General features: G+C 39.9%; 1 protein-coding gene across 2 annotated transcripts in view; it reads right to left on the reverse strand.

Moving 5' to 3' along the window:
- The window catches only part of PEX7 (peroxisomal biogenesis factor 7), an 86363-nt gene that overhangs the window by 63550 nt on the left and 9514 nt on the right, over positions 1 to 13299 (reverse strand). For both annotated transcript variants that reach the window (XM_058566197.1, XM_058566198.1), the window contains exons 4-5: positions 5517 to 5594; positions 5026 to 5134 (exon numbers count right to left, since the gene is read on the reverse strand). In XM_058566197.1, coding sequence (XP_058422180.1) covers positions 5026 to 5134; positions 5517 to 5594 — 187 coding nt within the window. The remainder of the gene's footprint in view (positions 1 to 5025; positions 5135 to 5516; positions 5595 to 13299) is intronic.

Genomic DNA, 13299 nt, shown 5'->3' on the forward strand with positions numbered 1-13299 from the left:
CGCAGGCTAAAGGGTTAGTTAATACAAACAAGTGTATGAATATCGCTATCATTTACTTAATATACACCCAGCCTTAGGTTAGCTGTGCCACAGAAAGATAAAAAAATCAAAGAAGAAATTTAGGCTTGGAAAAGGAAAGGTGACAGCAAAAATATATTACTGGTCCATCAAAAGACTTGATATTTTGGAAAAGATTTGATTCAGATTATGGACCAAAAAACTATGACTTAGACAACTTACAAATTTTAAAAATAATAGTAATAATTTTATAAATGTACCATTCTTCATTCTAGAAAACAATGCTGTTAATTTTAATCAGTGAATAAAACATTTTTTGAATTAACTGAACCTCTATACACATAAGTTACTATTATTCACTATTATCTTAGGATCTAAAAAGTTGCTTCATCTAAATGGACATATCTGTCTGTACACAATTTATCTGAAGGTTTCCACTTCTGAGTGTCTTCAATCTAATAATACTTCAGAATTCAGGAACATTTGATCATTTTTAATTTTTAGAATTAAAAAAATAATAAACAAATGGAAAGGATTTCTGTGACTGTATTTCCTGTGGAAGCCACTCAACATAATTCAACAGCTCCAGGCACCAGTGTAGTTTATTAGCAAGAAAGGAACCATTGCCCTACCAACCGCCTATCTTTGGATGCTGGGTGATTAAACGAGGAGATAATACTAGAAGCACCCTACCTCCTCCCCTAGCTATTGTCTTCTTTCCTCCCTGCGACAGCTAAACTGCACAAAAGAGCTTCCATTTCTTCATCTCCCCTCAAGACTCTACACCAGGGGTCAGCAAACATTTCCTGTAAAAGGCCTAACAATAAGCATTTTTGGCTTCGAGAGTGATTCTGTCTTAGTCACAACTGCTCAACTCTGCTACTAAAGTGTGAAAGCAGCCGTAGAGAGACAATATGTAAATGAGTGGGGGTGGCTGTGTTCCAAGACAACTTTATTTACAAAAACTATCAGTGGGTCATTTTGATCTGAGGGCAGTAGTTTGTCAATCTGTGCTCTAATCTAAGGTTTCTTCTATTTAGTCTTTCCTGGGTGCTCTGATTCACTGCCATGGCTTTAGTTACCATTTATGACACAATTTTTATCCATTAGGCCAGAATTCTCAGCTCCAAACTCAACCTGCTCATTGACAAGCTCACATGTGTGTCCACAGGCTGAAAGTGCTCCAAAACAAAACTCAATATCTTCTCTTTCAAACATACTTTTTCTCAGTTATGACTTTACCATCCATGAATTTGTCCTTGCCAGGAATCTAGGAGTTATTCTTTACTCATCCCTCCCTCTCACCTCTTCCACATCTTATCATCTCTAAATACCACTCAAATCAGCCTACTTTCTTCCATCCCTTCTGCCACCATCCTTATCCATGCCTCTGTCTCTCTCTTTCTTGGTCTCCCTGTACCCACTTCTGCTCACCTCCAAAGTATTCTCTACATGACAGCCAGAGTGGGTTTTTAAAAATGTAAGCCTAATCATATCGCTCCCTTGCTTAAATCTCTTCAATGCCTTCCCACTGTCCGTAGGATAAAATCCAAAATCATGAATCCACCCCACAAAGTGTGATCTGGGCCGCTGCCTGCTACCCTGACCTCACTGTTACTACCCTTTCCTCTTAAGCAACAGTCTTCTTTCAGTTTCTCAAATGCATCAAGTCTTACTTTTGAACATCATATTCTCTCTGCCTGGAATGTTCTCTCTTTCTTTGCCATCCAAGGCCTCCCACTTTTCACTGAGCCAAGTCCTTATTCATCCTAAATGAAAGCCAGAAATCTATCAAGCAAAAAATTGATAGTTTTGACTACCAAAAAATTTGAACGCTTATACAGTAAAAAATAAAATAAAATAAATAGATTATAAGACAGACAAAAAATTAGGAAAATATTAGTAACATATGTAAGATACAGAGGACTAATTCCTAAATATAAAAAGAGCTCATACATCAACACAGAAAAACAACAACATTTTTCTCAGTAGAAAAATGGGCCAAAGACATGAACATGCGATTCACAAAAGAACAATTGTGATGGCCAGTTGACATATAAAAAGTATTCACTATCCCTAGTAATTAAATATGCAAATCAAAACAACAGTTAGATATCACCTTTCATTCATCAAATTGGCAAAACATTTAAAAGAGCTGCATCTGTTTACCATCTCAAGGTCCAAACAAAATAACTGTTACCTTTATCAGAATTCTCTCTATTAGAATTAACTGACATCATCTGCACTGGGAAGGCTGTTGCTATTGTTTTGTTTAATCTATAAGGTGTTGCTGCTCTAAAATAAACACATTTGAAAATAATTAGTGTCATATACATTATATTTATATATACATTCCCCAAATGATCTAATTTAATAATTCCTCCCCTTGGAATACCCTGAACAGACATCAGTTTATCCTTCCCACCCATGTCTACAAGGCTGGGTGACAGTGGCTCAGGGAGGCGGCCTGGAGGAGCAACTTTGACCTTGCCTGCGCCGATCCAATTGCTCACCTTTGTTTTATTTCTACATTTTCTACAGTTTTAATGGCACTCAATACATTACACAAATTATCTCAAAGAAAAATGAAGCAATATATATTAAAGTGTCAGAGCTTTTAGGAAGGAAACAACATTCAGAAAACTACCTTTAGCCAAGTGTTTATTGGTGGTACATCAAATAAAAGAAGCGTGTTGTACTTCTTCTTCTATTTTAAATGTTTTAATTTCATAAATTTAAATATATAAACGTATATGATAATTCATCATATATAATTGGCAGACGTTCTTTCCCACTGAGTTTATTTAAAACTATAAGAACTCGTTCTGAACAGTGGTGTGCTTCACTCAATTCAGCTATAATACTGGACCAAGGCTACCAAGAGAAATCTCCACGACCAAAGACTGTTTCATAATAACAACGTTTTCAATGGGGAAAATGAATGTGGGACAGGAGATTTCCTGACTCAAAATTACAGAATTATTTTCCTTACAATTTCAACAACAACGAAGATTTTATAGCTATAAGTATATAAAACCTAACATCAACTAAGCAAATTCAGCCTTTGAAGATATCTGACTTATTCCTCAACAATATTCCCCATTTGGGGCCGGCCCCGTGGCATAGTGGTTAAGTGCGCGTGCCCCGCTGCTGGCGGCCCGGGTTCGGATCCCGTGTGCGCACCGACGCACGGCTTGTCAGGCCATGCTGTGGCGGCGTCCCACATAAAGTGACGGAAGATGGGCATGGATGTTAGCCCAGGGCCAGTCTTCCTCAGCAAAAAGAGGAGGATTGGCATGTATGTTAGCTCAGGGATGATCTTCCTCACAAGAAAAAAAAAAAAAAAAAAGAATATTCCCTATTAATATTTTTAACTTTTATACCACATATTCTGGAATGAGCATACGAATTTTTTTGGAGGAATACAAGAAAATGTTAACAGTGGTCCTGTGGGAGAGGGGATGAGGATTTACTTTTTATTTGGCATGTTTCCGTGTTGTTTGAATTTCCTTACTGTGTACGTGGTCAGAATAGGAATCATCTGGGATACCATGTTTGTTTTCTCTTTATAAATCTATATTTTGAAAGTTATAAAAGAAGTAAAAATAACCAGTGATGATCTTGCTTTGTCAATCACCACAAATATTTATGATTAATAAGCACATGTTACACATTCTTATACCTGTTACTCAGACTTAGCAATCTTTGTTCTGATAAACAAACCAAGGATAAAGCCATCTAAGCAAAGCAGCTCAGGGGGTAGTCAAAAGAGCCAGACTAGGTTCTGTTCCGAAAGATTTATAACCAGTTATGATCTGCCTAAGACAAACCATACTTGTTCATTAATAGCTGTGTTCTATCTAATTCACATTATGAAAAGTCATGGTGTGGCAGGTATTATAATACATGAAGAATCATTATTCCATATTCTCAACCACATGAACTAGAACTCCAATGCCTTCCAGTGCCATCTCCTCACTGCAGAGGATGATTCCACCTTCCAGCCGTGGGCAGAGGGGGCGCTGTTCCTGCTGTCTCAGTTCTCCTCCCTCCGCCACCTCCTGGAGGACCCTGCCACTGACCTGCAGATCATGTAAAATCCGGACAACAGAAGAGAAACAGGCTAGACAGTGGGAGAAAAGGGGAGAGGATGAAAGCACAAGAGCTGTGAGGGCAGAGCTGCAGGGGTGTGAGAAGCAGGCAAACGGCCAGAGCAGCTGGAGCCAGTGAAGAGGGGATGGCTACTTAAGGGCCCATGCGGCAAGTGGACTCTGCTGCTTTCATCGGCACTGCACAGAAGCTGAACGAGGCTTTTCTACAACTCACGCATGCATTAGACTGTTCAGGTTTTATATGATTTATGAATTGGTCAGCGAACTAAACTTATAAATCTTTATGCAAACAGTACAAGGTGTAATTTTTAAATTTCTATAAAATGACTTTTCTCTACAAAAAAATAGAGACATGTAAATGTAAGTATCTACTTTACCTCAGAATTGCTAGCATTAATCAAAAGCAAACAGTCAGAAAAAAGATCATGCCAAAAACATCCTTGTGATGGCTCAGCAGCAATGACTCAAAGAGATCCTAAAGGTAGGGTGAACCTCGAGGAAGGGAGGTGGGCTTCCTGCTGGTCACTTTACGTGGGTGTCCTTACTTCATCTCCACAACAACCCCAGTTACTGACCAGGAAACTCACCGGTCACCCCGAGGCCCCACAACCAGCCAGCTGCAGAGACGGCTCCCACGTTCAAGCCAGTCTGACGCCAAGCCCTCACCTGCTCTTTGTCCCCTACCTCTCACCTCACCAAAAGGGACATGTTCAGTCAAGTGATTAGAATCATTGAAAAGCGATCCAGAGGTTGGTAAAGAAACAGCCTAAAGAGCACCACGACAGCCATGTTCTCCTTGTTTCCTCTGAAACTAAGGTGACCAGCGCCACCTGCTGGGGAAAGCAAGGCCACGTTCACCACAAGCAAGGCTTCTGGTAAAAACCCACTTACCTACCTGAGGCTGAAGCAAAGCAACCAGAGATGTGGGGAGACCAGATTGTGCTATAAATGACACTTTCGTGGCCTCTAAAGGTGCACAGAGACTTCCCAACAGTCGGATCCCACTACAAATAAATTAACAGATCAATACTTAACAGAAGTAAATTCAAAATTATGCTTTTTATGTATAAAATACTATATATATGTATTTATATATACATACACACAATATACATACATATCTCAAGGATTTTTTTAAGTCTATTTTTATATAAAGCAAGATGGTATTTAAGGGGCCAAAATAATCAATGCTGAGCTAATTATTAGTTTACAGCCAAAATATTAGAAAATTTTAAATTCTAATAAACACTTTAATATATTTTTTTTAAAAGAAAATTAGCTGTCATTGAAAAGCTATAGAAGTATACTCTAGATAAGAAAAAAAAAATTCAGTGGAAGCTTTGGGGAAGGGAATATATGGTTTTGAAAACAGTAATGTTGACATACCAGTTTGACAGTGTGATCCCATGAGCCAGACACCATAAGCTGTTCACCTCTGGTTTGGCTCCAATCAACACTATACACCTAAAAACATTTTAAAGTGTCATTTAGAAATCAAAAGAGCACCAAGTTCAATATTACATTTAATATCTTTATAAGTGATAGCCAGTTAGAACAACTAATTCACTCCACTGAAACATCAAACAAAACCCTACAAATCTCAACACAGTGTCTGAGAAATGGAAAGGTCATCTTGTCCATTCCTCCACACTTACTCCTTACAGACAAGACTCCATTCTACTTGAATAGAATTCTACAGAATATTTCCAAACCTTCTTCACTAAAACAAATTATATATATTTTTAAACCTACCAACATAACCACTGTTTGCAGCACCCTGAAGAAATGTCAAAGCAGATTAGAAAGTTAGTCATCTAAAAAAGCTTGCCGGGTCAATGTTTATCAGAAAGCATTAAAATTCAATTAATATCCCTATATGGCCTTTCTTAGAAAAAGCTTATAGGACCAGGGGATCCTTTCAGATCTCTTGGTAAACAGCTTGAGTTATCCAATGCTGCTATTCTGATTTATGCTCCATGGCTCTCAGTGAACCATTTCAAATGAATCATTTGAAAACTTATGGAAATATTTTTCATTCTGTCACTTTATATAACAGCTTATATACAGATCACTACTATAAGCTCAGTTCAAAAAATACATGTATAATTACACTTTATGAAAGTAGTCCTGACATGGATCTGAGTACATGTTAGTAAATGCGATCAGCCAGCAGGTTATTTTGAACCTAAAAACTCTACCATATTTACGTAGGAAGTATGAGTGCCTGGGATTTGTTGTGGGTTACCTGTTCTCTGCTGCCTAGTGTTATGTCTAGCCATGCTGGAGCCTGAGTATAAAAAAAAAATCAGTAATACTGATTCTGTCTTTACTTAAAACTTCAATATTTTGTTCATCATAGATTTTGGGGGGACCCCCTTAAATAGTGTACCTGAGGTGAGTGGTTCACCAACCTCACCCGGGGCATGGCCCTGCTGCTGCCCATATTCATGCAAAAGAGAACAGAGCAGCTGAAACACTAAGGAAACCACAATCCAGCAACGGAGAGCAGCTCACAGAGGACAGAGAAGGGGCAGCAAAAACCAAAGAGCTGCCGTGGCCGTCTGTGAGCTACGAGTGGCAAAAGACAGGTGCGGAAGCGATCCCTGAAGACCCTGAGAGCTCAAGAGTTTGATTTTATCCTCTAGGCCAGGGCTCAGCAAATTTCTTCTGTAAAGGGCCCTACTAAATATTTTGGGCTTTATGGGCCATGTGGTCTCTGTCACAACTATTAAAGTCAGCCTTGCAGAGCACACAAGTAGCCACAGATGACACTTCATGAACAGGCATGGCCGTGTTCCCATAAAATTTTACATACAAATCATACAGCAGGGAGGGTTTGGCCCTGGCCCACGAATAGCAGTTTGCCAACCTCTGGGCTGATGTGAACAATCAAAAATAACCACAACAGCAAATCTTTATTGAGCACCTATTGTGTGCCAGATGTTGTCATAAGCGCTTGACATGTTTTATCTCATTTAATCTTCAATTCTATGAATAGATACTGTGCCAAGGCCCAAAGAGGTTAGTAACTGGTTCAAATTTCCAAGGCTAGTAAGTTGCAGAAGGGAAATCTGAAGCTGGGTAGCCTGACTGCAGAGTCCACCCATAGTCACTATGCGAGGCTGTCTATACAGCATGCTGCCTGAGGGCACTGCTGAACTGGAACTTGTCGGTGGTAACCATGGGCTGCGATATTAAGGAAATAAAACCCTGCCCTTGTTGGTATCATCCTTTAATGGAGCTCCGTTTGGGCCTAGACTGATTCCGTTTTGTTTTCATCAATTATCCACATCCAAGAACTGAGAGCCCCTGTCCACCTGCTGGACCCCCACTCATCTGTCAGGACTCAACCCCGTCGCATCCTTTATGCAACAAGCCTCCCTGACGAACCCCTCAGTGAGCCAGACGCTTCCTTCTGTGCACTCCAACAGCATCTTGTACCCACTTCTAATTCAGCATTTACCATATTTAAAGACTAAAGTTAGTGTTAAATAACTCCCATACCTGCTAGATTTTGGAAGACCTGTCAGAAGCAAAACCACCTTGTCTATGCCCATTGCAATGTGATAGGCACTCAATAAACATGAGTTAAAATAATTTAACCAACCAAATTTAGCTTCACAACCTGTATCTCTAAGTAGTTATAAAGAGCTGCTGTTTTCCTTTCAGAGGGGATAACTGAACAAATACACCTAAAAACTAACATCATCAGCTCAGACTCTACTGCACCTATACATTTCCAGCATGACACCGGAGCTGAAACCTTACTTATCTTTTAAAACTGCAAGAGCCCCCACAGGGTCAGAGAGAACCCAGCAGCAGTGAGAGCCAGAGACAGGAGGCAAGAAAGCTACTACTGCTGCTGGCAGTGCTGCTGGCAGCTGTCTTCTCTGTCACAACAAGGTGGCAAGGTTAGAGCTCCAGGACAAATCAGTAAATGCTTTATTTGTTTTACTGTGTTTAAAATATTAGGACACGGGAAAGCAACAGTACAAATCAGGATATGGTGTTTAAAAAACAAGCACTATAGACCTAAGTACAAAAGGGGTGCTGAGGTGGGAACCTCTGCTTGATGCCCAGAAGAGAAGGATCCTAGCAGGGCCTTGAGGCTGGCTACAGTGCCAACAGCAGAAAGCAGAGATGAAAACAGGGACCAGAAACACCCCCAAAGGCAACAACGGGGACAGAAAGCACCCTCGGGATTAGGACTAGCGACACCGCACGAGAACTCCAAGGTTTTGTGCCTGGGGACTGTCGTGAGGGAGGCACTAACAAAACTGGAAGACTGGAGGAAGGAAGATAATGTGTAGTTTTAGACATACTGAGTTTGAGGTGACAGCAAGACAGTCAAGCGGAAATGTCTAGCAGGAACAGGGGCTGGTACTAACCTCAAGCTCTGAAAAAAGTTCACAGCCAGAGGGATGTTTGGGAGACAGCCAAAAAGGGACAACTGGATTCCATTATTCCAATCTCAAGTCAACTCACTACCCTATTCAACAAATATTTGTTAAGCACCTGCTATGCACAAGGCACAGGGAGGGGGCACAATGTTAGACAAGACAGATAAGATCCCAGCCCCTGTCGATCTTGTATGTTGGCAGGGAAGACAGGCTGTAAATAAATAAATATATGATTTCAGGGTACGACTAGAAAAAAAACTACAAAGCAAAATAAAGCAAAGTAAGGAGATGAGAACAGTGACAAGGGTGGGGTCACCTCTCGGTGGTGGGCAGGGGAGACCTCTGGGCAGGGACCTGAGTGCAGTGAAAGAGATAACGCACATTCAAGAGGAAAACCTTCCAGTGGAAGAAGAGGGAAGACCTCAATGCAGGAAGCACACTTGTCACGTTCACATTCAAAGAACAGCAAGGTCAAACAGCCAGGGAGGGATAAGATAGCAAAGGGCCATGGTTATGAGTTTGTGAATAATTTCTCTTAAGAGGCTACAACCATAAGCTACTACCTAGACTCACAGCATCCTTCTAACTGCCCTCCCATTCAGTTCTTGCTCCCTCCAATCCAATATCCACACTGCATAAGAAATAACTTTTATAAATAAAAACAGAAATAAATGTCACTCCCCTGTAGAAAGCCCTTCAATGGTTTCGTACTACGTAGCTCCTGCAACTTACCATCTTCACTCAACATTGAGATTTACCCATGCTGCAGCTTATCACCCAAAGGTCAAAATCATGCAAAACTATGCATGACTTAGGGATGCACACACATGTAGTAAAACTAAAAGGAAATGCAAAGAAAATATAAATAGAAAATTCAGGATAGTGGTTACTCCAGGGGGAAGAAGGGAGGAAAGAAAAAAGCAGGGAGATGAATAGAGTCAGGAAAAAGGAGGTAGAGGAAGGATAGAGTCAGTACCCAGGGCTCCAATGGTATGGGTAACGTTTTATTTCTTAGGCTAGACGATGAATATGCAAGTGTTCGTTACACATTTCACATCTCACACCTATTTTATATGTATGAAATACTTCACAGTAAATTTTTTAAAATCTCAATGTCTTTCCACTGATCTTAGCATCACAGCCAAAATGCTAACTGCTCCAGGCACACAGATTCAGTCCTTCCCCTTCAAGGATGCACTCTCCTTTGCCTCTGACCCTATTCCTCTGGCCTCTCCACCTGAACAGTTAATTCCCTTCAGATCCAGGGATGCCCTCGCTGTCCCTTCCTCAGACAAGATCCTCTCCTCTCTGCACATTCACAGCACTTATCACGTCATAACCTAGATAATCAGCAGCTTACGTCTCTCCTAGAGAGGGCACCTCTAGGTGCCCACCTCGACTCGTGCATCTTTCCAGTAGGCCTGGTACAGTCCCCTGCAGACAGCAGACTTAATCCAAGTTTTGGAAGGAACGAAGGGACAGAGAACAAATGTGAATGGGAAGCACATCTCACAGTGGCCTACTCTTCCACCCCCAATCCCATCCACACCCACTCAAACAGTGGACATGGCAAATGGCCAAATTAAAGATAACAAAGAAAAGAGAGAGCGCCGGCCCAGTGTCATAGTGGTTAAGTGCGCACAGTCCGTTTTGGCGGCCCAGGGTTTGCAGGTTCGGATCCCGGGCGTGGACCTACGCACTGCTCATCAAGCCATGCTGTGGCAGCGTCCCACATACAAAATAGAGAAAGATGGATGTTAGCTCAGGACTGTTCTTCCTCAGCAAAAAGAGGAGGATTCGCAATGGATGTTAGCTTAGAGCCAGTTTTCCTCACAAAAAAAAAAAAAAAAGAAAAGAGAGATACGCAGTTTTACTTTAAAAGTAGGTCCTCTAGGGCAACCGGCCCAGTGGCGCAGTGGTTGGGTTCACGTGCTCCGCTTTGGCAGCCCAGGGTTCGCGTGTTCAAATTCTGGGCATGGACCGACGCACCACTCATCAAGCCACGCTGTGGTGGCATCCCATATACAAAAATAGAGAAAGACTGGCTCGGATGTTAGCTCAGGGACAATCTTCCTCAAGCAAAAAGAGGAAGATTGGCAAAAGATGTTAGCTCAGGGACCGTCTTCCTCATCAAAAAAAAAAAAAAAGCAGGTCCTCTAAAGGCCTATCTTCTGAAACTATTCTTGGCAGTGGTGAAGAAAATTAACTGAGAAACTGCACAAAGAAAAAAAAACCACTGAACAATATTTTGTGCTGCTTTACGAAATCTGAACCTCATCAAAACCACAGTTTGAGAGGACAAATTTTATTACTGAAGCCAATTCCCAAAGAGCTCATTTTTAATCTACTGTACAGTATTGCCCTTTTTAAGCTGGTCTATTTAATTAAAAATCATCAAATAAAAACTATGTCCAGAATGTTCATACTTCTCTGTATCAATACAAAGGAAAGTGACTCAATGACTTTTCATTACTGAGCGATTAGAAAGGACTACATATTTAACGTAAAACTCAAATTAAAAAAAAATTTTTCATTATAGAAATTTAAAAATGCACACAAAAGTATGAACGTAACATTTGTTATGCACATAAAAGCACAACAAATACCCAGGTATCCATGACACACCTTCCATAATTATCAACATTCTGCCCATCACTGACTGACTGACTGACTGACTGCTGGAGTATTTTAACATCAGACCATTTCACTCACCAACACTTCAGCAGATAAGGACGCTTTTCTTTTTCACATAAGCACAAGGCCATTTTCACACCTCACAAGATTAACAACAGCTCCTTAATATCATCTAATACTCAGTCCATACTCATATTTCCCCGATTGTCTCAAAAATGTCTTTTTACAGTTGGTTTATTTGAATCAGGATCCAAACAAAATCTACATTTTCCACTTCACTGTTACATCTCTCAAGTCTCTTCTAGTCTAGGAAAGTCCTGCTCCCCTACCTGGCTTTCCTGCCCCGCCTCTTCCCATGACATTTATCTGTTGAAGAACCAAGGGTGATGGTGCTGTAGAACCTTCTCCATTCTGGCTTTGGCTCATCGTTTCCTCACAGTGGTGCCTAATGTCTACCCGTCCTATTTCCTTTAAATTGGACGTTAGATCTAGAGGCTTGATTAGACTCAGTTCAATCTCCAGCTTCCTGTTGTATTAGGAGGTGTGTAATTTCTGGTTGACCCACTTTTAGTGATATTAAAATTGTTCAGAAGATGTGCTGATCTTAAATTAATGGTTTTAGCATCGTGAATGACCTTTCCTAGAGTCATTATTTCATTAGGGGCTACTAAATGGTGATTTTCTAATTCTGCTATTCCTTCTGCATTTACTAGCTAGAATTCTGTTAAAAGAAATTTCCACATCAACTGTTTGATTACCCCACAATAAAATTCATACGGGAAAGGCAGCACAAACACCTTGATTCTTTACCTGTTTACCAATTTTCAGAATGAGTCGTTGTCCTAGTAATCTTCAGTGGCGACCAGCTGTTTTTTTTAATCATCACAGCTCTATATAACGAGTGAAAATACACATACAAGTGCGTGTCTGTGTGTGAGTAGTGTTTCAACCCATTGCAGTCACTCTTTTGATGTTCAAATTGTCCCACCACTGGCCAGTGAGAGCCTCTTCAGGCTGTCTCTTCTGAACTTTGTCAGTGGCCTTTCACAGCTTTCTGACACAAGAAGATGTCTTGGATTCATCTTGTTTGTTTCCTGCCCTGTCCTGGAATCGACTACTTCGCCAAAGATCCCTGTTTCTTTTGGCAGAAGCAGTATTCAGAGGCCAAACACTAGCGATGTTCACTGTAACTGAGCTGTCATTGCTCCCAGGTCTTGACAGTCCACAGAACTAGGAAACATGTACTTTTTTAGAGAAAAATAAACCATGAGTCCATATGGATATTTCCCATTCAATTTTAAGATTAAATATCTCTATTTAATGTCTTTAATCTCATATCACTTTTCTCTTAACTTAAAACTTTTGGTTTCTAAATGACATAATTACTGATACGCTTTATCCTACAATATTCATAAGAGAGTTTCGAAATAACGATACTGATTTTTCTGGATGCAGTTTGAAACTTCTTTGCAATTCTTTTTGTTTATCAGACATATCCAATTACACATGTACAATCACAACACTGTGTTTTTAAGGTCACTAGAAATAATTATTTTCAATACCTGGTTATAGCACCAATTGGATATATCACTAGATTACTCTGTTTCTGGTTTTTTTTTTTTCAATTTTTAGCAATTGCTTTTTTCTTTTTTATTTAAATTGTGATTTTTAATTATGTAAAAGATTTCAACTGCTCCAAGGTCAAAACTATAATACAAGTTATATTTGGAGAAATCTTGTGTTTATCCTTGTCCTCTCTCCCCTGCTCTCCTCCCCACTCACTTTAAAGGTAACCATTTTTATTAGCTTTCAAATTATCCTTCCACTGTTTCTTTTTGAAAAATTATATACATATATATAAAAGTACATATTTAACATATTTAAATATATATATATATGCTTGTATTCCTCCCTGTCTTATATAAAACGTAAATTCTACATCTATTTAAACAGCTCTGCCAATCATTTCACTTCACAGAATATCAGCTTGTAGCTAAACTAAAAATAATTTCTAGTTTCATATGATTTAAAATTATCAAATAAGACTGCATCATTCTCCTACATACGTTTCCTAACAGATCCTAAAATAGGAGGTACAAGCTTCTAATTCCCAGTCACGATTCACTCACCAACGT

This window comes from Diceros bicornis, chromosome 23 (genome assembly GCF_020826845.1).
Source record: "Diceros bicornis minor isolate mBicDic1 chromosome 23, mDicBic1.mat.cur, whole genome shotgun sequence".
Taxonomy (NCBI): Eukaryota; Metazoa; Chordata; class Mammalia; order Perissodactyla; family Rhinocerotidae; genus Diceros; species Diceros bicornis.